The sequence below is a fragment of the Triturus cristatus genome, chromosome 4_1 (assembly GCF_964204655.1).
Source record: "Triturus cristatus chromosome 4_1, aTriCri1.1, whole genome shotgun sequence".
NCBI classification, from domain to species: Eukaryota; Metazoa; Chordata; class Amphibia; order Caudata; family Salamandridae; genus Triturus; species Triturus cristatus.
This window is the reverse complement of record NC_140585.1, coordinates 571,373,212-571,397,961: the sequence shown is the minus strand read 5'-3', so window position 1 is coordinate 571,397,961 and position 24,750 is coordinate 571,373,212. Positions and strand designations below refer to the sequence as shown.

General features: G+C 41.3%; 1 protein-coding gene across 5 annotated transcripts in view; it reads left to right on the top strand.

Annotated features, from left to right (window-relative positions):
* PCLO (piccolo presynaptic cytomatrix protein) overlaps positions 1–24,750 on the top strand; it is a 1,384,288-nt gene that overhangs the window by 330,281 nt on the left and 1,029,257 nt on the right. For all 5 annotated transcript variants that reach the window (XM_085652900.1, XM_085652897.1, XM_085652899.1 and 2 more), the window contains exon 4: positions 7,353–7,961. In XM_085652900.1, coding sequence (XP_085509026.1) covers positions 7,353–7,961 — 609 coding nt within the window. The remainder of the gene's footprint in view (positions 1–7,352; positions 7,962–24,750) is intronic.

Genomic DNA, 24,750 nt, shown 5'->3' with positions numbered 1-24,750 from the left:
TGGAAGTTACAGAAGGACTGAACCTGCTGCTTCTATCACTACGATTTTGTTTGTGAAGGAAGATTGGACCTGCTTGCCTTAATCCCCGGCCAATCTGAATGATTCCAAGGGTCAGTTAGCTGACCATCTTTGTGAGCTGCAGGGACACAAAAAGCTTAAGTGTCCTCCCTGCAACTGCCCAACTGAAGTCATGCAATAGTTAGATCTGCCTGGACCTGCAACTGTCCTCTACTGAAGTTCCTGATCGCCCAAGTAGTGCCTCAGGTCCTGGACCCTGTGCTGGCCTACGTGTGAGCTCCGCCTAAGGGAAAAGGTAAAAATCCTTTAGTCTGGGCTCCTTGCAACCTCGACTGTTTGCAGCAAGACTCTGCCACATGCGACACCCGCCACGTGAAACTCCAGTGATATTTGCCTCACACATCAACAGTGACTGCCAAGTGACTATCACAAAGTTCAATTGAGACATGCACTTTGTGTTACAACAACACCCTATGACGACTGTCTATGACACTCTTGTTCTACGTGCTACAGCAACAATGTCTGCGACACTGGGCCTCCTCCTCATGGCCACCTACAACACAATCGGAACTCTTCGCGCCAGACTTTGAAGGTAACTTTTTAGTGGGACTAACCTGTTCTCTGCATCTTACCCGCGCTCCATTGCGGTCGCCCGAAAATGTGGCTTTCACCCGGTCTAGAGCGACCAAATTATTGCAATTTTAGGTTTGTTCTTTTAGGCGGTATTTTCATTAAAAGCCTTAAAATTCAATATCTTCAGTTCTACTGATTGGATTTTTCTTGTTCTTGCATTTTCTTTATTAACCCCTTCGGTGCTCATGACGGAACGGTTCCGTCATGAGCCACGGTTGAGCTGTGCTCATGACGGAACCGTTCCGTCATGACCACGCCCGCGCAAGATTCCGTCAGCACAGCGGCGGAATCTGCGCAGCATGGAAGGGGTTAAACTTTACTCATTTTTTTCCAAACCTGGTTTGGGATTTTTATTGTGGCTGTGTTTTCACTTTATTACTGTTATGTGCTGCATAAATAATTTACATACTGCCTCTACGTTAAGCCTGACTCCTTTGCCCCAGGCTACCACAGGTTTAATTGCAGGTAAAATATGTGAATTTTGTGGTTCACCCTGACACCCTGATTTCTTCAGTTGCTATTGAGAAGTAGGATCTATTTTGTATGAATCTAAAAATCTGAGATATACATAATCTGACATCTGACATCAGATTATTTCTTTTTTTTCTCTTCAGTTGGGTACTTTTCCTTTCCTTTTTCCTTAAAATCTGCAGTCTGACAGAGCTGAATATGTTTTGTAGGGAGGGGGCTGATGCTGGTCAAGGGCTCTCCAAAGCTTGACTTGTTTAGCGATAGCCCTCTGAGCCTGGTAGAGCCAGTGGTTGAAGTAGGGGAAAACAAGTAGGGGAACTGTGGGCGGAGAAACAGAGTGCGGGGATAACCCAAGGATTGGGTCAGTGGGTGGAGTCAGAGGTGTGGCCAGAGTGCACAAAACATCCCACTTTTAGTATGTGTTTGGCATTTCACTAACCAGTTACAGCTCATTATGTTATTTAATTCAATCAATGGATACACGTGATTATTCAAGGTTTCATATGAGTTGCTGACTTTAAAATACATTCACAAAGTGGGACATTTTACCAATCACAGAATGTCCCAAATGCACTTAAAAGTGGAAGCACAAGCCATTTGTCTCCCATGGAGTTTCTGTCATCAGCATTTCTCCTTTTTTCCACCAGAGCAGTTCAAACATGAATAGCAAGATCTCCTAATTTGTAAATGTTTTCTATATAATCATGGCTTTGTCATAGTTGACACATAACAATATCTGATACATAACCTGGCAATTTTAACAAATAAATTGTTTGTAGTTCAAACGGATCAAAAGTTACCACAAATGTGACATGTTGCTGCAAAGTGGGCAGCCCTTCACAAATGCAGACTGATCACCTTTCTCACTGCTGCATTTGTATGTTACACTGGTACTAATAAGGCAAAATCTTTCCAGAGACTGTTAGCATGTGTACAAATGTCAAAATAAGAGAGTATCAGAAAATATACTGCATTACGCTGCAGCCTTTTTTTCTGATTAATTTAGTCAACACTGCGGTATAATTTTGTCCTCCCAAAGCAGGCAGCACTTGTTAAAAGTGCTTGTGAATGAAGCAGAGAGACCGTGAAGTTTGTGAACTTAGTTTGGTGTGCGTGCAAATTCTGCATTACCCATCCTTGATGAGTTGCAGCTACTACTGCTGAAACAAAACTAATGGAGGTACCAATGGGTGAGGCAGACTGGCCTCAAGGGCAGGGCCGGCTTTAGCGCTGTGCAACAATGTTTGTTAGTGCCCCCCAATGACCATCTTCACCATGGAATCCCTCACTACCACCCTTTAACAGCGCCCCTCAAGTTTCTAGAACTACACTTCCTCTCAGATGCATTTTTTAATTTGATTTACAGAGCCGCTCATACCAGTGTAGGGTGTCGAAGCACTTTACATCACACACATTACACAGACACAATCAATTATACATGTGTAAATCACTGTATAGAAAATGTTACATAAGACAAAGGACTACAAGGTGTAGGAGCCACATGACAACCATACTAGTAGACAATACAGTTTAATAGTGATTGGTCTGGAGAAACACAAACTGAGAATTTAAAACGTAATACCATGGATGGGGGCTCTCTTTAATAACCAGAATTGATTTCCATCTGAATGAATACCTTTTGCAAAATCAACGACTGGGGAAAAAAACATAATGCTCTAATATACCTTGCAGTTTGCATGCAGCTCTTTGACAGTTAATAGCTCACTGTTCTATATTAGAATTTTAACTTCTAAACTGCAAGTAACAAAAGGATCTCTCTGACAAAAGCAGTGACCCACTGACCAATTTACATTATATGCACTTTGTGATCTGCATGGTTTGCAGCAGGCACATTAACCCTCTACGCTACCTTTCCATGAGTCAGAACTTCCACTAGACAAAACTCTGATCTGTCTCTCTAGGAAGAACATTAATCACCAGAGTTATCATTACATTTGTTATTGCTGGCGACCAGGAAGGGGGCAGCAAGAGCTTTCAGAAGCATAATATACTTGCAAACAACGACGCCCCCACCCAAAAGTTAGTGCCCGGTTCGGTCACACTGGTCGCACGGTCCTAGAGACGCCCCTTCTCAACGGTTTTGTCACTGTTGCTCTAGGGTGTGCTTCTTCATAGGCCTGCCCACAAGACTGGAGGTGAACTTCAGTATGGATTGTGGTGGACAGGCATCAATGTTAACCTACACTTGGCACCTCTAGGGTCCACCTGCTGGTGCTAAGACACCAGGGCTTCTAAGGGACCTTCTAAGGTCTAGCATGGAAATGTGCTCCCTCAGGAGAGTGGTCTGGGGGACTGGTCATGAAGATTGAACCTGAGGGACCGGTCATGAAGATTGAACCTGGTTCCCCAGTTCCAAATTCAGCAGCTCTGACCATAGTGCCACATTATCTCCGCATGTGTTTGGGTGAGAATAAAATCAATCTGGACACTTTGCGAACACTGTCTTGATTTGTTTAAGTTTTTTATTTATTTTTCATACTTTGAACCGTTTTATTCCCAAGGCTGCACTGTGGAAAACAAAAATGTAAGAAAAAGACAACAAAGACGTTTTTCCTGTTTTTGGATCCATTTCATAGGGGAACAAATAAACGAAAGGAGGAAAGAGAGGGTGAGAATCCTTTCTTGAAGTCATGGTTTTCTGTAAGTGAGGAGGAGCGAGACAGAAAGAGAGGGAATAAGAGAAAGAAAGAGGGGTTGGGGGCAGCTGCCAGTGGCAGAGCAGAAGTGCACACTGTCCTTGTCTTCTCTGGCAAGAAGGAAAAGAGTCCTTTTCCTGCTCTGCCCCCTACGCCCGTCCCCGAACGGCCACAAACGCCGAACCTTCTTTGCAGGCCTTGGATATTTCTGCCATCCTGGGCAGAATGTTTAAGATAAACAAAGTAGGGGAACGGAGTCTACTGAAAACAAGCATTTGCAATGCAATAGGTCTCGCATTTGCGAGAGTTTGAGTTATTGGCTTTGTAGATGACAATTCCTTTTATGTATGTTTTAAAAATGAAAACAAAAATAAAAGGCATTGTCATTTACAATGTCAATAGCTCAAACCTGTGTAAATGCGAGATCTATTGCACTGCAAATGCTTTTATATAGATGTTCTGTGCACTTCCTCATATTGGGACTTTCAGCTATATGCTAAGAAGTGTAGAACTACAAAACCATCATACATATAATCTGATTTCATTACATAACCTAATTTTGTTTGATATTTGCCTTTCCCACGAGTGAAGATGTTAAATGCACTGAATTCATATGTTACATTTATATGTGCACGTTAGTGTATGAAACATTTTGTGCACATTGTTTTCGTCCTTTTCCCTCAGATAACCCCCTTCTTTGTATTTATTTTGATTTATATTTGGTCAATAGATAAGATAACACAATCTTGAATATTTCCCTACAATTGAAGCAATAGGTGTCGACTTGTTGGCACCCTATTGTAAAAGCACCTGGATATCTGTTGTAGAAGTTTATGTTGCAAAAACCTTAAAATGCCTCATTTAGTCAGTTGAATTTCATACAGCACACTGACATTTACATTTTGAGGTTATCCTTTTTCAGTTATAATGTTCAACAGAAGTTACACTCAGAAAAACAGCTGGCTTCAGAGAGGTCAAGGTTACAACCATATGACATAATATGTGTGCTACTAATAAAACACGTATCTTTCACAGAAAAAGAATCAAAGTTCCAAACAAGGTAAAATTATGATGGGAAAGCAGTAAAAGGGGAGTTCTGTTTTACGTCGCTGACTCACTACCGAGTCATCCTCGTTAACGAATTGAAACCACAGGTGCACACTCACATAACGTACGTAATGAATATTAAACAAAGCTATTTTACGTTTACATGAGTTATTTCGATTGCGTAACATACAGGACAGTCCCTAACAGCAATGGCCACAGCACCGAAAAAACAGAACAGGAAAAAAGACGTCCTAGGCACGGTAAAACGGTTACCGTGCTACTTCTTTCTGTGTTGGATGAAGGAGTTGTCAGCAAGGAAAACAAGATAATGAACAGGTACTAAGGTAACGTGCAGGTCTGAAATGGCTTGTGAACAAAAGCGTATGTCATTCTAGGGAAGGTGGTGGAGTCATTTGTAGATCAGTAGAGTATGTTGTATACTATCTATTGCAACGTGGGAAAAATACAACAAATATCTCAAGTGTATACCTTTTATATTAAAAAAGCACCTACTTCGATGCCTCGCTGGGGGTAGTGGGCGCTATATAAATGCAACTACAATACAATACTTCTTCATTGTCTGTTGCGGACATACATTTCAAGTATGTAACGGTAAGCTATCTGTGCGCGCGATGACAGACAGCAACATTGCAGCTTGTAATGGTACAAATGAACTAGCAGTAAACGCAGCCTAAATATGGACAGTGAAAACCATTGTAGCTACCTATCGGAAAAGGGTCAGTGGCCCTTGGGCTTGGCACCCGCTTCGGATCTTGAAGGTTTTGGGGAGAGGATGTGGTCCGTCGGCTGCGCTGCCGCATCTGGTGCAGGAAACCAGGGTTTGAGCCTCGAGGTCGCGTCCACATCCTATGATTCTGGGCAAATCATTTCATCTCCCCGAGCCCGAATGTGTAATGTAAATACGGTGCTATGTAAAGTGCTCCAATACCTTCGGGTGGAGTTCGCGCTATAGAAATATGCCCCAAAAAAATTACTTACTAATTACTCATTGAAGCGCCTGGTTGAGAGACGCGGTATACTACCTTATTCCTGCAGCGACCGGTAGATGGCGATGAAAGGCCGCGCGGCGTCTTCTTATCAGTGCGCAAGCCCGTTCTTACGGCAGAGCACTCAGCCACCCACCTGTGTGCGCTCGGAACCTGGCAGGAATCCTGGGAGAGATCTTGTGCAAGTCTGATGTGATCCCGCAGCAATCATCGAAATCAGTGCCAGTCGAAGCAGTGCTTTAAATGCTCCAGTGCGCTCGCTGTGGCCCCGCCCCCTTGTGTATCTCGCAGGCCCGGCTCCGGCCTGGTGTCAGAGGGCCTGCGGAACTGAGCCGCTGCAGCCGGGTGGGGGGCGGGGAGTCCGGGGGTCGGAGCCGCGCCATGGAGGTCCGCATGGCCGAGCTCTTCTGCTCGGGCCTGGAGAGCAGCGCCGCTCTGAAGCCCAAGGGTAAGAAGGCACCCAAGGGCCGGGGCCGGAGAACCAACAACAACCGGCAGAGCACCGCGACCAGTCTGCCCCCAGAGGTGAGGCGGCGAGGAATGGGGGTGGGGGCAGAAGTTGCGCTCTTGCCTGAGCTCCGTCTGCGGGAGGGCTGGTTTGTGGGGGCAGGTATCCAGACGTTCTTGTGTTAAAGAGGAAGCGGGAATCACTGGACTGTGGAGGGGACCATGGGGTTAATGGCAATCGAAAGTGAAACTTCATGCTGGCTTGTGAGGGAAGGGGGACAGATGTGCACGCCGCGTGGCTGTAAGCGCGTACACCAACTCAAATCCGCCAAAAGCCTGCGCGTGCACATCTCCTGTCCCACTTCCGAGGCAAGTCAGCAACAATAGATCTCGCTGGCGACAGCAGCGCTTCGCGCTGCGTTCGCCAGGCGAGACCTAAAAAGAAGTAGGGGCACGCCGTGCCCTCCCGATCACTTCGACCACTGGGTAGAGCTCACAGGAGGCAAACTACAACTCCGGAAACTGATACCTATGCAAAATCTATTTAGTGCGCGACTCCTGAAACACAGGTTTACGAACAGACAAGGAATGTGTCTGAGTGACTCGAATTTATGTGAATAGTCCCTGCACATTTTTTCTTTCGCCTGTATATGCCTGGACGTCTTGTAAATCTGCAGAGTACATTTAGTACAGGTTTACGGAATGTATGCGTTCTCTGTGAATCTGCTGCCCCCACTGTACTTAAATGTTTCACTTGAACCGACTAAACCAGTCTAAATTTGGTTAGCCCAAAAAATGTAAGAGATATCTGAAATCATTCTATTCTTTAAGACAATACATTTATTGATTTTAAATTGTAAACGTGACAAGACACAAACACTGCTTTGTTACCGCTGTGCATGAATGACACTGTGGTGTGTTTTTCTTATTGTGAGTTTACATCTTGAAGAAAATAATCACGAACGATTGTAATTTGTAAAACGTAATAAATGAAATGCATTTAAACGAGTAATGACTCAAAGTGGTAAAACAATACCACTTCCTAATGCTCTGCTTTTTTATTATGTTGCAGGTAAAGGAGTGGTTGTGCTTAAACTGCCAGACACAAAGAGCTATGAAAGGGCAGCTTGGGGACATTAACCAAACACCACTACAGAAGCCACTCTCCTCGGCAGCACCACCAAAAGAGGCAGTGGGCCCTCCCACTCAATCTGCCATCTCAGAGAAAAACCAACCGCGAAAACTTCCTCCAACGCCCGGTGAAACAGCCTCGAAAGCTGAGAATGGAAAAGACAGACAGCAAGCTTCAAGACCTCTAGCAAAGCTGACAAAGTCCATTTCTATAGATGAACATCACTCGGAGGGTTTAGAGATAAAGCAAGCAGTAGAGAAGCCTGCTGAAGATAAAACTAGTGATGTATCGGTAGGTGGAACTTTTCAACCGCTGCAGGAAAAGGGGCGGGATCTCAGTATGACTAGAGCGCAGGACCGTGAGATGAGCAGGGTGAAACCGGAAACAGGGGAAATATCTAATGAGGAGAAGACTAAAAAGCCGGACTTAACCATTGAGATTCCAAAGGCTCTACTCATAGCGGAGGAGAAACCCGATGCTAAAAGCTTAGATTCGGAAGTAAAGGCTGTGGCACGTGCTCAATATGGGGACTCTTTTAAGGAAAAAACAGTAAGTACACTATAAACCGCCAAACATGGCATATGAATGCTTTTTTACTTATTGCTAGTTTTTGTACTTTGCGGAATTTCAGATGAAAAATTAAGTAACATTCATAGCACGTTTCTCATAGCTAACACCTGCTTTCACGTTCAGTGAGCGTCAATATTGTAGAGTATTTGCAAGATAGATGGATTCACATGAATAAGGACCTTACTTGTTCCCTTTGGCTGATGATACAAAAATACGTAATTAGTTTTGGCTGGTAAAAGGGCTTAGCCATAAAGATAAAAAATACAATTGGTTTCAAATATGTAGCTAAATGCTTAAGAGTGAGCGCATGAATGAATGGATGATTGAACATATGGATAATTAAAGGGTAATGAATCCATAAGAGTGGTTGAATAATTGAGCGAATGGAATAACACATACCTACAAATGGAGGGCTGAGGAATGAGGGCATGGAAGAATGCAGGAGGGTTAAACCTATCTGTCTTTAGGCCAAGGCCACAGTTGAAGTGACATTAGTATTAAAATTCAAATATGTATCACTATAATGCAGGTGAAAACTTCAAAGACAACAGGGCATCATCATGCCATGATTGTTAAGTCATGGCAGTAAACAGTAATTACTGCTTTGTATCATGGCCAACCTTGTACCTGTGGTGGGCTCGAAGATGCCACTGAAATCGCGTTCTTTCAGGATTTACTACCAAAAAGTATGCCAAAAGTTCCCACCATGATGTCAAGCATAGCATTATGCCAGAAGTTGGTATCTTCATGTCACAAGTATACACTGTATGAAAAGAACTACCATCATTATCCCATGGCCTGCATTACGGTTGGGTTGGCATCATAATACCATGGGTACCCACATTGCCCACACAATTGGGAGCTCACAACCCTCACTCATCTCACATTCAATTACACATGTGTAAACAATGAGGTGTAGTCCTTCAAAAATACACACCAGGCACAAACCAACATAACATTAACTGTCTATAGCAAACACAAACAATCCAATAGTAATTGTTCCTTCCTAAACGCCCACAAAAGTTACAAAATGATAGAATTTCTTTACAAAACAGAAACCATTTGAATTTAATGTGAAATTTAAAAATGTAAAAATACCATACAATGCAGCAACATGACACAACATCACAATATCGGCATGCCACAACAGAAGCACAACCACAGCACAGTACTATACTGTAAAGGTGCAGGTAGGCTCAGATGGACCATGCACGACAATATGCTAAACAGGTTTAGATGAATAATAATGCGACACAACACTCATGCCTGGTGGTATGAGCCGGAAGGTCACGAGCGACCTCGGCTCCTTTATTTATGCTCTCTGGCCACGCCTGGCCAGAGAGTGGTACATTGTGTGGGGGTGCTTCCGGGACGGGGAGGCCTGCACAACAGCAACTAGACCGCTACACTGTACCACAAAAACCTCCAGATCACAAAATAACACAGTGCAAACACATAACACAATTGCATTGCTGTTTTTTTGCTTTTTTTGTTGTCTTGCGTTGAATTAGTATGTTACACAGTTATTGTTGTGTTGCTATTGTTTGGTTTAGTGTTGTGCTTTGTAGCGTTGTGTTGTGTTTTTGTGTAATGTTACTTTGTGATGCTACGTAGTTATATTGTTATTGATCTGTGATGCCATGTATGATGTGTTCTGTTGTGTGGTGTTAATGTGGATTTATGGTTTATTTTGTTTTGTTTTGTTAATGTGTCTTTCTTTGTGTTGTGGTGTGTGAAGAGAACATCTAATCTGGGTTTTAAATTAAATTAAATTTAATCTGTGTTTCTTTTATCAGACCCTCATACCTACTCCTTACACCATAACCATCTATGTTTTATAGGCCTGTTCGCTAAATCATTTGCAGGAAACCAAAACAACTCTGCAGACCAAATGTGTGTTTCTTGTCTTCTATAATTACTTTTCTTGAGCAACCGCGTTTTGCAGATGCCACTTTATTAAGGAACAACTATACTCCATACATCGACCTCAGTATCTGTCCAGTGCTGAATATCCTGTAGGCTTTACACAAAACTGCTGCTTTATTCAAAGCGGTTTGTAAATGTCAGCAATCATGTCTTACAACACCAATTCAGTGGATAGAATCTATTAGGATATATGTTTCAATACTCAGTGGCTCGGTTACTGTATCAGGACCTCTTGTAGCCCTTAGCAGTTCTGGGATGGTTTCCTGTTGTCAGTTGCATTGTGTATATATTGTGGTTGTATCGTCTTTTGTTAGTGTTATGCTGTGTATTTATTTGTGTTGTATATTGTTGTTACTATGATGTTTATTTTGCTCTTACACCTGGTTTTGTTGTATTTTATTTGTTATACTGCTATGGTCTGTATTTATTGTTGTGTTTTGTGTGCTGTCATGTTTTGTTGCTGTGTTGGGTTGCTATTCAGGTTGTGTTATTGTTTTATTGTGTATTGGATGCAATTGAGTTGCCTAGTTTTCATTGTCATGTGTTTGGTGGATGTTTTGGTGTTATTGCGGTTGTGTTAGTCTTTTATGAGTTGTTTTGTTATTGTGTTGCGCTATCTTTTTTGTTGTGTTTACTCTTGTGTTACGGAAACCTGGCTCAATGCCGACTTGACGGCTATTCTTTACTCACTCACCTCGGCTATGGCATCGTTAAGCAAGCCAGACCTGACAGAAAAGAAGGGGGTGGACTAGCTATAATCTACAGTAATGAACTTCAACTCGCCCTTTTAAGGAACATGGATCACCTAACGTTTGAATACATTGGCGTTGAACTCACTGTCAAGGGCTCTTCTCCGATTAGACTGCATAACATCTGCCACCCTGTGGGTGAACCTCTTCTCTTCGCTGATCAATTATCCAACCTTCTCACACACTCCTCCCTTTCTGACTTGAAAAATCTCTTTTTAGGAGACTTCAACATCCACTGAAATAATTTAGTGGATCCCACTGTCATGTGCCTCATCAACCTTCTAAAGACAAATGACCTTAAGCAACTATGCCACAATCCAACCCTTATCAAAGGGGCCACACTCAACGCTGTTATTTCCAAAACTGACTTGGCCTCCCTTTCCAACATCATCCCCATCGACTGGTCTGACCATCACCTCATTCTGTTTAAGATCGCAACCAGTGACCTCCCTCCTACAATAAATAACAAACCCAAGAAGTGGACTAGGAACCTTAAACAAATCCCACCCGGTGCACTTGAGTCTAAACTCGAAGCTCAACTTCATCTCACCCCTCTCTCCAAAAATGCTAACAAGCTCCCTGAACATTTCAATAATACCATTAGTGACGTTCTGGACCAAATTGCCCCTCTTACACTAAAACAACAAAGAAAAATTCAGTCCAAATCTTGGTTCAATCCTGAACTCAATAAAGAAAGACGACAACTTAGACTGGCAGAAAGAACATGGAGACAACACCCCTCTCCCTCCCATCTTGCCCTCTTCAGATCTGCAAGATCAATTTATAAGAAGCACATTTTCAATGAAAAGGCATCCATCTTTCGAGCTCAACTTGATTGTGCCAAAAATAGGCACAGAGAACTCTTTAACATTGTTAGAAAACAAACGCTATCTGCCCCTCCAGAGCTGACGGCTTCATCTGAGAAATGTGAGGAAATAGCCAACTTCCTCTCGGACAAAATCGCCAAAATTGACAAATCCTTTCCTCTAACTCAGATCCCGCCCAGCCCCCAATATGCCTTGGACGTTGCCTTAGACATACCTCCTTTGTCAACACCGCCCCTACCACCTAATCCTACCACTCACCTACTCATTCGAACTTCTCCCGATGACATCCTTTCCAACTTCCAACTGCAAAATAACATCTCCTGGAATAATTACCGTCCTTATGACTGAGCTCGAAGTCGTTAATATCATTGCTGAACTAAAGCTGACCTTGCACACCAAAGACCCTCTCTCTTCTAACCTAGTTCACGATCTTAACCACATCATGGCCCCTTATTGGACTAATATCATCAATACCTCCCTTGCCACTGGATGTGTCCCTGACTCCATCCAACTCGGACAAATCACTCCCATTCTTAAAAACCTCACTGCTGGCCCCAATGATTTTAACAATCTCCACCCTATCTCAAACCTCCCACTTCTTTCTAAAGCCCTTGAAAAATGTGCATTGTTTCAATTGGACAAACACAGAGGCAATTTCAACGTACTTGACTCCTTTCTGTCCGTTTTCAGGAAAGGCTGCAGTACAGAAACCGCCACGCTAAACATAGTGGATGACATCCACAGTTCCCTTGACAATGGTGAGACCTGCCTTCTTATACTCCTCGACCTCTCTGCAGCTTTCAATACAGTTAACCATTCTTCCTTAATTCTCTTAAAGCTCGCTTTGGCCTAAATGGTTTGGTCCTCAAATGGTTCGCTTCTTTCCTTCAACTCAGAACACAACAAATTAAAATCAATGCCTGCCCCTCTAATCCTACACCTGTCTCCCTGGGCATCCCCCAGGGCTCTGTTCTTTCCCCCTCTCTTTTCAACCTCTTTATGGAACCCCTTACCCTCATTTTTAAACAAGCTGGAATCAATTATCACCTCTATGCTGATGACACCCAACTCTACTATAAGATTAGATCCCACTCTGATATACTTCATTTAAACAATACCCTGAGTAAGATCCAATCCTGGTTCTACTCCAATCATCTTAAACTGAACACTGAAAAATCTGAAATGATTCTCTTCTCTGTGGAAGTGGATTATTAATAACCCACTGGTGCAGGGTCACCCTTTAGTCCACAGGTTCTTAACAAGTAAGGAGGAATTGACACTGGAGCGAAGTACAAACCATAGGTCATTTAATTAACATTCATGAATGGGGCTCCGTCCGACAAGCACCATAAAGATACTCAAGGAGAGAGCACCCCGAACGATGGTTACATGGATTTTTATAGCAAAGATCACAAACAAGGGACGGCCAGAAGTAAATAGAGCTTTGGGAAGAACACACAAATGAAACAATCGGTAAGAATCAACAGCCTTGGTGCCTTGTGTAACTGTCGCATCCTGAAGCTGCACAACAAGATATGCTATCTGAGCAAACTTTACTTGATGCTTTACCACTGTCTGAAAAACCCTGTGCAGACGCCAGCAGTTCTTTTGCGCTGACTCTGCATGTTTACACAGCCTACAATGCCCCAATCTAGATTCTTTACTCATGTTTATACAGATGCGGTGTCAAGGATAGAGCCAGGCTGAAAGCAGAGCAGGGGTGAGAAATGGATGAGGCATAGCTTAATCAACAAGCATTTGCAATGCAATCGGTTTTGCCTTGGGGATCTTGTATGTATTTAGTTATGCAGCACATTAGCCTGGGCGCTGAAACATCTACTGTTCTAGCAGTACCACCCTTTACTGTCCTTGATACAACTTCAAAGAGACTCGTTTTAGTTATTTCAGAGTATCATCATTTCAGACCTAAAGCAGTTTCAATGTTATATACAACAAAGCCATATATGATGCTTATTTATCATATGCAACTAACAACCATTGACAAAGCAAATAATGTAAACAACCTAACAAGCTCCCACACTTGTTTTCCGCCTTCCTAGCCCTGCTCAGATGTCTACTTTCTTTATATTATCGAGCAAGCTTTCCCAGGTCAGGTGCCTCCCCTTTCTAGCCAGAGGGACTAAGGGCTTTAAAGCGTCACTTTTTCTTTAACTGTGAGCCAGTAGAGGAATTTCAGGGCTAGTCTGATGCTACCGTTTAATTTAACGAAGATTATTTTTTTAAAAAATGTTACTCAAACCAATAATTTAAATCAAATACGTTTTCCAAGGAGATACGCATTTGCATGGATATCATTTTTAAAAATCTAATTTGGTAATGTTCTTTCTGGGAGAGAAGGGGCTGGTTCCCCTTTGGTAGAGATTGGGAGGAGGGGTGTCTCGCTATGGATGGCCACTGTGAAGCAAGTGGGTGAATCTGTTGAAAAATTGCTCAGGTTTGTGTGGGCTTTCTGTGCCTCAACGGTCTCTCGCTGTGAATGGAATTATGGAAAGTGGCGTTCAGTGCTGCTTTGAAACATGATTAAGAGTGTCGGAGCATTTATTAAAAAGATGGCTATAAAAGATCTAAAACATTTTTCCGAAACTACACACAACCAAGCTTTTGTGCAAGGCAAAAGTGACTTTTAAAACTAATGCTCCAAGTTAGACTTTACATTACGTCAGGCCCCTATCTAATTTAAAAATGCAAACTGGAAAGCACATAATGCGATTTGCCAAAAGTAGCATGGAATTGGATTTAACATCAGGGAATAACGGGGTGCCATTCAGTATTTGAGGTCTTGAATGAGTGGCCAAGTTAGGGTTGTATCATTAAAAAAAAGAGTGCAGAGATCTGGCTACGAATAGGACGCCCACTGACTTTGACAGACGTAAGCAAGCCTAAAGATAAGGGGGCTTATTTACAAGGCTCTTGTGCCACTTTTGCATCATTTTTATCATGGGAAAGGTGACGCAAAAGTGGTGCAAGGGGCTTGTAAATCTGTCCCAAGATGTTCTCAAAGTCTACGATAATAACAAGCACAGTGAGGCTAAAAGAAAACCTTCTGCACCCATACTACCTAAAAAATATATATGTTTATGAATTACTACATTATCAACGTTAGGTCAGAGCTTGGCAGGTATTTAACGGTGAATGTTTTTCTTTTCACACTGCCTTGTTAGTAATAAAGGATCCCCGGTGCTAGAAGCATTACATTCTGCCACTGTAACTCTCCGAAAAAGAGAAAGTAACGACAAACGCAATTCTAACAGTTTGCTTAGTGAGTTTGTTTCAGTTAATTAAAACCATTTCGTTTTCCCGAAACAAAATATAGAAACATAGAAAACCATAGTAACTCAGAGAAGTTCCAAACGGCATTAATAAAACGGAATTAATACACAATATAAAATACAGCGTTCTAAAAGCAGGGCCTGAATAGCGTTGGATTGTCATTTAAGTAATCTCCGGAGGAAAAGTTAAAATTGTACAAGACCTCGCTCCAATACGTTAAAATACCTGCAGCCAGACTCTGGATAATGCTTCACTATAAGGCAACTCCTTGAAGCTGAAATAAATTATATGGCTTATTGATCTTGGTGTCAGTTGCTGTTTCAGAAAACGTCAGAGAAAGAGGGAGAATTTATGTTTCAAGCCAATGTGAGGAGATAAGTGTCTCAGCTGCTCGCAGCACTTCGGGACGGATAGCACACTTAAGATAGTGATCCAAATGAGAATAAAAGGGGCGGGGCGAGCCACGGGAGTGTATACGATGTGCCCCGTGAATACTTTCTTTCACTTGTGGATAGTGTGTAGCTTTGTGACGGAGCAGTGGCACAGACTGACAACTACCACTGCAGGCGGCAGGTGGGGGGTATTCTTGTCCTGTGGCCAGTGGTGGGAGCAAAGATACAAGTGACAGCCCGACGGCTTCAGGACAGGAGTTAGAAAGGGGACAAAAAAAGCTGCATTCGGCTTGTAGCTTAGTTACGTGGTCAAACTGACAGCCATAGGATTTTGAGAGACAAGGAGCACTCGCATAGCCTTGGTTTACCAACACTCACCTGTGTGCCTTCCTTCGGCATGTCGGTGCCGGCGGCTGATGGCTCCTCGGGAACCTGCGGTACCGTGGTCTTCATGGGCACCTCGGATTCATGCTGGGGCTCCTGATGGTCCATCCCGAGGTTGCAGAAGAAGATGAGAGCGATGATGGGCTCCTGCTCGGACAAGCTGTGGCGCGAGATTCTCCTCCCGCTAAGTAGGGGGCGGGGAAAGCAAAAGAAAAAGGCAGCAATTTGATCTCAACGTGCTGCTGGAGGAGGAAGAGCGCGCCCGCCTTACAGACTGCTTTTCCAGCGCATCCGACAAACCAGCAACTGAAGCCGGCTGCTGCAATTATCGCGAGAGCCTAGGGAATGTTTTCGCCAAAACGCACTAAAAACAAAGCAGCTTCGCTCGCGCGCACTCTCTACTAGGGCTCTTACAATGAGAGCAGTAAACATAGAAGATAGACAACATGAGGAAGTAATTACAACAAGCGCTTTCCTTTGTGAACATAGATCCACCGCAACAAAAAACAAGCATTTGCAATCCAAGAGGACTCGCATTTACGGGAGACGAATTGAATAGCAAACGGGAGTGAAGGTGGGCGGGCGTTAATAATGCATGAACAACGGAAGTGGGGGGGCGGGAGAGAAGGCTCGGACAGCTGGAGGGGTGGCACGGGAACAAAGTAGTGCTCAGGAAACACGCAGTAAAGGGGCCAATAGCCGTGGAAGGAGACATGGCCGTCATAAGGCGGGACTAGCAGCCTCTAAACCAATCAGAATGCAGCACTTAGAAAGGAAAATGCCACAAGCCAATGAAAAAGTGGACGGGGGAGTGGGCGGGGCTTCCTTCACCTATAGTGTATACTGCATGCCTCGCAAAGCGAGCAGCGCATGCGCTGCACCGCTAGGCGAGACCTAAAAAACGAGAGAATCAGATTTTACATTTTAACATCTCTACAAAAAACAACCGGCTCCCTGTTGAGGGTGGTGGAGGAGGCCAGGAGGATTCTGGACGCAGGTGGCAGCGCGGCCATTATCCTCCTGGACCTCAGCGCCGCGTTCGATACGGTTAACCATCATATTCTTATCTCCCGTCTCAGTAACATGGGAATCACGGGTAAGGCCCTCAAGTGGCTGGAATCCTTCCTTGGGGACAGATTCTTTAGGGTCTTTGAGGATAATCATTGCTCCTGCCCGGTTCCGCTGCAGTGTGGGGTGCCGCAGGGGTCTTCCCTTAGCCCCACACTGTTCAATGTGTATATGGCTCCCTTGGCGGAGATAGTGGCTCCTTTTGGGGTTCAGTTGGTGAGTTACGCCGACGACACCCAGTTGGTGTTCTCCCTGAATCAGATTGCACATTCTCCGTTGAAGCTGTGTAACTGTCTAGAAGCCGTTGAAAGCTGGATGGATCAGTCCCATCTCAGACTGAACGGTGGAAAGACAGAGTTGCTGTTGTTGGGACGACAGGCTAGATTTGATAACGCTATTTTCTGGCCCTCTTGTATGGGTCCTGGCCCCATCCCTAAGTCGGAAATTAAAAGCCTTGGGTTTTGGCTTGATGCAGAACTATTGTTTAGAACTCAGGCTAGAAAAACAGCTGCTATCTGCTTTGGGCTCCTGAAATCCATGCGTAAAATCCTCCCTCAATTGCCGGAAAAAGCTAGAAAAATCTTAATACAATCATTGATTTTATCTAGGATAGATTATGGTAATGTCATCTATTTAGGAGCCCCGGCCTCCGCGACTAAACAACTTCAGGACGTCCAGAACTCGGCGGCAAGACTTCTTACGGGCACCAGTCATCGCACATCAGCTAGACCCGCATTAAAAACTCTCCACTGGCTTCCGGTGAAAGAGCGGGTCCATTTCAAGTCACTGTGTATGGCACATAAAATTTTCCATGGGAAAGGCCCTCCGATTTTAGAAAACATGGTAATGCCCTACAAGTCCTCTCTAAATCTTCGCTCCAACGATCAGAACCTTGCAGTGATCCCTCGGATCAACAGATCCCGTTCTGGTGGCCGTCTCTTTTCCAAACTGTGGAATTCTCTTCCTCTGTCTTTTCGCCAAGAGTCCAGTCTACTTGTGTTCCGGAAGAAGCTAAAAACATGGCTCTTTCCGAGAAAGTAGAGTCTTTTAGATTAGGCTAATGGTCTTTCCATTATCCCTGGGTTACCTTTCCTGAGCGCTGGGATGCTTCCGAGTAGCCATGCGCTATACAAGAGCCTTTCAATTCAATTCAATTCAATTCAATTCAATTCAATCAAATTTCAAGGACTGCATGCCCCATAATGCTTTGTTTTTCACTTGAGACAGACTTCCTGTGCAATGAAATAAAAGAAGGCTTACCTGCAGCCCTATTGACTGCCGCTTTGTCTTTTGAAAAGGTTCATGAGGAAGGGAGGTGTTCCCGAAATGCGTCGGACCTGTCAGAAGAGGCGATCTCAGCGAACACCGTCAGCCTGACCAGGGTCTTTATCCTTTCTGCCTGGAGTGCTTCCGAGTAGCCATGCGCTATACAAGAGCCTTTCAATTCAAATCAATTCAATCAAATTTCAAGGACTGCATGCCCCATAATGCTTTGTTTTTCACTTGAGACAGACTTCCTGTGCAATGAAATAAAAGAAGGCTTACCTGCAGCCCTATTGACTGCCGCTTTGTCTTTTGAAAAGGTTCATGAGGAAGGGAGGTGTTCCCGAAACGCGTCGGACCTGTCGGAAGAGGCGATCTCAGCGAACACCGTCAGCCTGACCAGGGTCTTTATCCTTTCTGCCTGGAGTGCCGGCGACGAGGGTGCTTCTTGTGTATATATGTGTGTGTGTGTATATATATATATATATATATATATATATATATATATATATATATATATATATATATATATATATTCACTGAAAAAACCATGGGTTTCACACACGTTATAGTTAGAAATTAGCATTTAAAAAACCTTGCAAATTCACTGAAAAAACCATAGGTTTCACACATGTTATAGTTAGGAATTAGCATTTAAAAAACCTTGCAAATTCAGTGAAAAAACCATAGGTTTCACACACGTTATAGTTAGGAATTAGCATTTAAAAAACCTTGCAAATTCAGTGAAAAAACCATAGGTTTCACACACGTTATAGTTAGCTGGACATTTCACTCGTAAAAAACCAATGAAATTTCCCCGTTATAGTTAGTTAAGCTAACTATAACTCGCGCGCCCGCAATGCACTGCTGATGACGTCACATATTACATCACTCATGACATGGTCAGTGACATCACTCATGACATCACTGATGACATCTCAAATTACATCACTGATGACATCACTGATGACATCATCCAGTGAATGTGTGTTTTTCTGAAAATTAAATATGTTTTATATATCTCAAGGTCGATGGAAGAATAAATGAGTATATAAGTGTCTAAATGGATGATTTGTTTTTGAAAAATTGATTGTATTACTGACTGATTAAGTGTATCTTATTGAATACATGGCTAAGTGAGTAATGTTTAAATGTGTAAATACCTGTATCAGTCTCTCACTTTGTGTATAAGTGGCTGCATGGGTTGGTGAGCAGCAACATGAGTTTCTATATAGGTTATTAGTTGGTTTTTTGAGTATCAGTATGAGTGTCTGAGTGTCTGTATGGTTCAGTGGGGGGTATTACGTAGTGCATAAGTGCATGAATGAGTGACTCACTGTTTGTATGTGTTGAAGACAGCATATGTGCAGGACTGTATGGGTGGAAGAGTGTGTGTATGGGTGTGTTAGTGAGTGAATGGCTGTCTCAATAGTGTCTCTATGAGTAACTACATATGTTTTAAACTAGTATATGTGACTATTGGTGTATATAAGTGAGTGTATGTGAGAGTGAGAGATTGAAAGAGTTCCTGTATGAATAAGTATGTGTTTCAATAAGTGATTGTTTAAAAGACTAAGTATGTGTAAGTTTCCGTAGAAGTAAGTGTGGTGGTGTGTGTATAACTGTATATGCAAGTAAATGGATGTTTGATTCTTTATTAGCATGAGTAACTATGTGTGTGAGTAACTCTATGGATGAGTGGCATTGTGTTAGAGGATGTTTAGGTGTATGAGTACATATGATGTGTGAGTACACGAATGAGTGACTGTACAGGAATGTTGGTGAATAAGTGGATGTTTATGTGGATCTTAGAATTATTGAAGAGGTTGTTGTAATTGGTATTGGAATGTCCATTTTTTTGAAAATTTCAGTCTCTATTTTTGAATGTGTGTATCAAAGGTTATATTAGGGTGAGAGGAGGTCTGCCACTCTATCACATGGATGATGTCATCAGTGATGTCATCAGTGATGTCATTTGAGATGTCATCAGTGATGTCATGAGTGATGTCACTGACCATGTCATGAGTGATGTAATATGTGACTCATCAGCAGTGCATTGCGGGCGCGCGAGTTATAGTTAGCTTAACTAACTATAACGGGGAAATTTCATTGGTTTTTTACGAGTGAAATGTCCAGCTAACTATAACGTGTGTGAAACCTATGGTTTTTTCACTGAATTTGCAAGGTTTTTTAAATGCTAATTCCTAACTATAACATGTGTGAAACCTATGGTTTTTTCACTGAATTTGCAAGGTTTTTTAAATGCTAATTCCTAACTATAACATGTGTGAAACCTATGGTTTTTTCAGTGAATTTGCAAGGTTTTTTAAATGCTAATTTCTAACTATAACGTGTGTGAAACCCATGGTTTTTTCAGTGAATTTGTATGGTTTTTTAAATGCTAATTCTTAGCTATAACATATGTGATTCCCATATTTTTTTTTATTGATTTTTTAATGATTTTTTTTTTATAAATTCTTATATTAAATGTGTTTTTTTTTTTTAAAAAAAAAACAATTTTTTAAAAAAACTTTTTATTCTCTTAAAACACTATGTTTTTTTTCTAAAAAATCTGCAATATTTCAAGTTTTCTCTTTTTTTTTTTTTACCAAACAGGTAAGATATATTAGTATAACTTTGAAAATATATATATATATTTTTTAGTGCGCGTACGGTAAGCTTACGGTAAGCGTACGGTTTACGCAATGTCCGTAATTTATCTACGCTGTTTGCGTATAGTTACGCAATTTGCGTAGCCGCGCGTACTGCGCGTGGGGCGCGTACGCGTGTACGCTACACGCGCACGTTACGCGGAAGTGTTGGGGAGTGACTGTTATGCGCATGCGCGCGAGCGCGTGTCTTTTTTACGCGCATGCGTACTTTTGCCGTAAGCGCACCGTAAGCGCACCGTAAGCGTAACGTACGCGCACGGTGGGTCATGTGATCATGAAACACAACTTTTGATTGGTTGAAACTACTTTCAGTTCTAGAACTCTCCTACACCACACCCATTCCCCTCATTTCTGCTTGTGATCCCTTAGGAGAAGGAGCTGGGTTGTCTTTGTGATACGATGGCAGAACAGCAGAGCTCTTCTGAGAATGAGGCTATCAGCACTACCTTGAGGCAGAGAAGGAGGAAAGAAAAGACCTCTTTCATATGGGAGTATTTTACTTTTCCAGAGGACAAGAAAAAGGTAAATGCACCCTTAGTGACTTGTAAGCTGTGTGGCCGTGTACTTTCAAGAGGGAATCCCAACAAGAAGTATTCCTTCGGGAATCACACCATGTTGAGACACCTTAAAGATGTACACAGAAGGACACATGCTCGACATACTGAAGGTAACCCTTCAGTAAGTCAACCAAGCACATCCACAGCAGCTCAGCCTGGTCCATCATCTGCAGGGCCGAGTCCTTCTTCTGCAGGTCAGGTGAGCCCTTCATCTGTGGTGGGAGCATCTCCTTTTTCTTCTCCTCTGGAAACAAACCATCGTTTTTTGAGGGTTGAAATACGGTGCGCCACTTGTCATGATCTAATTTGTCATAGGGAGACCAGTGTTTCCCTAGTGAACAATAAAATAGATCAGCACATTTGTCGTACTGTCTAATATTCCCATTCTTTCTTTCCTCTGTCCCTGCATGAACACAACGGCTCTTGTAAGAGCCAACCTTACCTTTCATCTATTTTTTATATATGTTTTTAAAACTTTTTTTTGATTTTTTTTTTACTGTACGCGTACGGTACGCGTAATTATTATTATTTTTTTTTTAAAAACACTAAAAATCAATTATCACATTACAAGGTCCTTGAGAGACTACAATGAAAAACTGAAAATGTGATTGTGGAGAAGTGGAAAAAAGGGACCATGAAATTTTTGACTTACCATACCCACTCAAAAAAATATTTATTAATTTAAATTTAATTTTAATTGCTTTAAAAATGGTTCTAGTTTTCGAAAATTTTCTATCTCAATCTGAAAAAAAAGAAAAAAGTATTAATATTTAATAAAACATTTTATAATACAGTACACATATTTACATATTTTTCAAAAAAAAAATTTGCCTTTTTTTTGCTGTTTTCAGAATATATTGCATTTCACTATAAATTGTGAAAGCAATTGCATTCATCATTTAACAGTGGGCAAAAAAAAAATTAACAATCTCAAAGATTGTTTTAAAAAAGCCCACAATCTCTTTTTGCATAAACATAACTTTATAGAAATGCATAATATTCTTAAAAAATATCATCTAATATCAATACTTATTTCTTAAAAATACCGTCTGACATTTTTGTTTCAGAAGTATAATCACAAAAATATATCTCAAATAACTCCACAATACATCTGATTCCATTTCCTTTAGGCCAAATAGTAATTTTAAAATTCTTTTTTGATTAAATTTCCAATGGTAATCCAATAAAAATCTAAAGTTTAAATTGTACAGATCTCACCGATTGTCTGTAACATTTTGGTTTCCGAAAGATTAATTAATAATTAAATAAGTCCACAATAGAATTGTTTACCTTTCCGCATGGCCAAATAGTAATTTTAAAAATCTTTTTGGAATAAATATCCAATGGCAATCCAATAACATTCCAAAATTTAAATTGTGCAGATGTTACCGATTTTTTCTAAATTTTTGGTTTTCCAAAGTTTCATTAAAAATTGAAAAAGTCCACATTACAATTGGTTACCTTTCCATTAGGCCAAATGATAATTTGTAAAATCATTTTTTTTGAAAATTCCAATGGTAATCCAATAAAATGGTAAAATTGTTTTGTACAGATCTTGCCAAGTCTCTCTAAAATTTTGGTTTCAGGAAGATTAGATAGGAATTTGCTAAATCAAAAGGCAAACGTTGCTTAAAAATCAATTGGGAATCATTACACGGTGTCCAGCCTTTTTCACATTTAAGATAAACTGTGTAATGACCAGAAGTTACAGTAGGTCCATCATGGAAAATTATTGCAACTGTTACAAAAGTTTTTCCTGAAATTGATAATTGCTGTCCTGTAAACTTCTTTATTAAAGTATCTAATTTTGAACCATCAGCTTTACAGCGTTGCATCATTAAAATTACATACTGTCCGTATTCTTTTAAAATTAACGTTGAAAACATGTCAGATTGACACTCACTGCATTCCATGCTATGATTAGCATCTTTAACTAATTTAGCAAAAGTGACTGTTTTACTTTCTGGCAATGTTAAATAAATAAACCTTTCAGAATCAACATTAGAGCCACATATATTATAACAGTTTTCACAACTATGTTCCCATTTATAAGAGAGACCAAATACATTTTTAATGGGAACCCCTTCTTCTTCCAGTACCTGAAGAAAAAACATCAAGAATTCCTGTGCGTCTTGCTGTACATTTTGAGAAAACTGTGTTCGTCCTGAACATACATCTAAAAGTTTTCTAATTTCAGTAGCACTTTCTATTTGAGTTTTATCATTACTCAGCTTTTGAAAAAGGAGACTCCACTCAGAACAGAATCTTTTTCCCTTATTTACTATTATCTGCTCTTGCACACTTTCCAGATAAAATGCAACATTCAGCACTACATTAGCGTAGCAGTTGACACCAGAGCTATTTTCAAAATGACATCCTACAACCTGTTCTTCATTTTCCTTTTTCTTTTTGCTTGCAATTACATCACTCCTCTTTTTTTTCCTCCTCTCTACATCTTCATTACAGATATTCTCATTTCTCCTTTTACGAGAAACTACACGTTTCTCCAACACAGGATACTGACCTAAATGAGGAGCATAGCTTCTTCTTAATCTATTATACTCCTTTACACAATTTGTATCAGCACTAACTTTTGAGTCATCAAAGTCTATCATGAATAAACCAGATAATGTTTTCACTCGTGACAAAGCAACATATGCCATAGCTTCTTTGAACACAGTTGAACCAATGTTCACAAATGCACAATCTACAGTCAATCCTTGAGACTTGTGAATAGTTACAGCATATGCTAGAGAAAACGGAAACTGCTTCCTACGTACATATAAGTCTTTCACAAGCATGAAACGAACTGAACAACGACAAATATCTTTAACTTCTTCTATCTGATCAAATTTTATTTTTAAACATTCAATTCCATCTTTTTTCTGATAATTAATAAAACCCACAACTCTTCCCATAGCTCCATTAACTAAACCTTTTTCAACATCCAAATTTCTCCTTAAAAATACTCTACAGTTCATGCAAACATATAGATTTTTTTCTAATCCAGCTGTTTTGGAAATGTTCTTCTCTAGTGAATCCAATTTATTTTTCAGTGTGCTTGTTAATGTGATAGTAATTCTTCCATCCTCAATTTTGTCCACTGCTTCCAATTTCCTGATATCTTCCTTTTCCAATTTCAAAAGCTCCTCATTGAATATTGAGCATTCACGTAGAGTTGGCATTAAGCAGATGACACTTTTCTTTTCTGCAATGTTCTTGTATATCTTCTCTGCAACTATTTCTTCCTTTGGAAATAAATTATGTAGCAACCGACTCTGTAATGCTTTTGTGCCAGCTTCAGTGAGTAGTCCAATTCTGATATCTTTCAGAATACTTCCATATTCTTCATCGTTTGCTTGTCTCATATTGGTAGTGAGTTCCTTGTACTCAAAGAAGGACCAAATATTTGCATTACCGATGCTTCCCAATGACTTCTTTGTGTCTTCATGTGTCACAGTATTAAACACTGGTTGTCCTTTAACTGCAGTAAGCTGTAGAAGATCCCCAAAAACTATGACATGTTTTCCACCAAATAACACGTCATAGTCTGTCCTTAGAATTTGCTGCATTCTTAAATGCACAAAGGCAAGCATTAAGTTTGATACCATGCTCACCTCATCAATAATGAGAACTTGC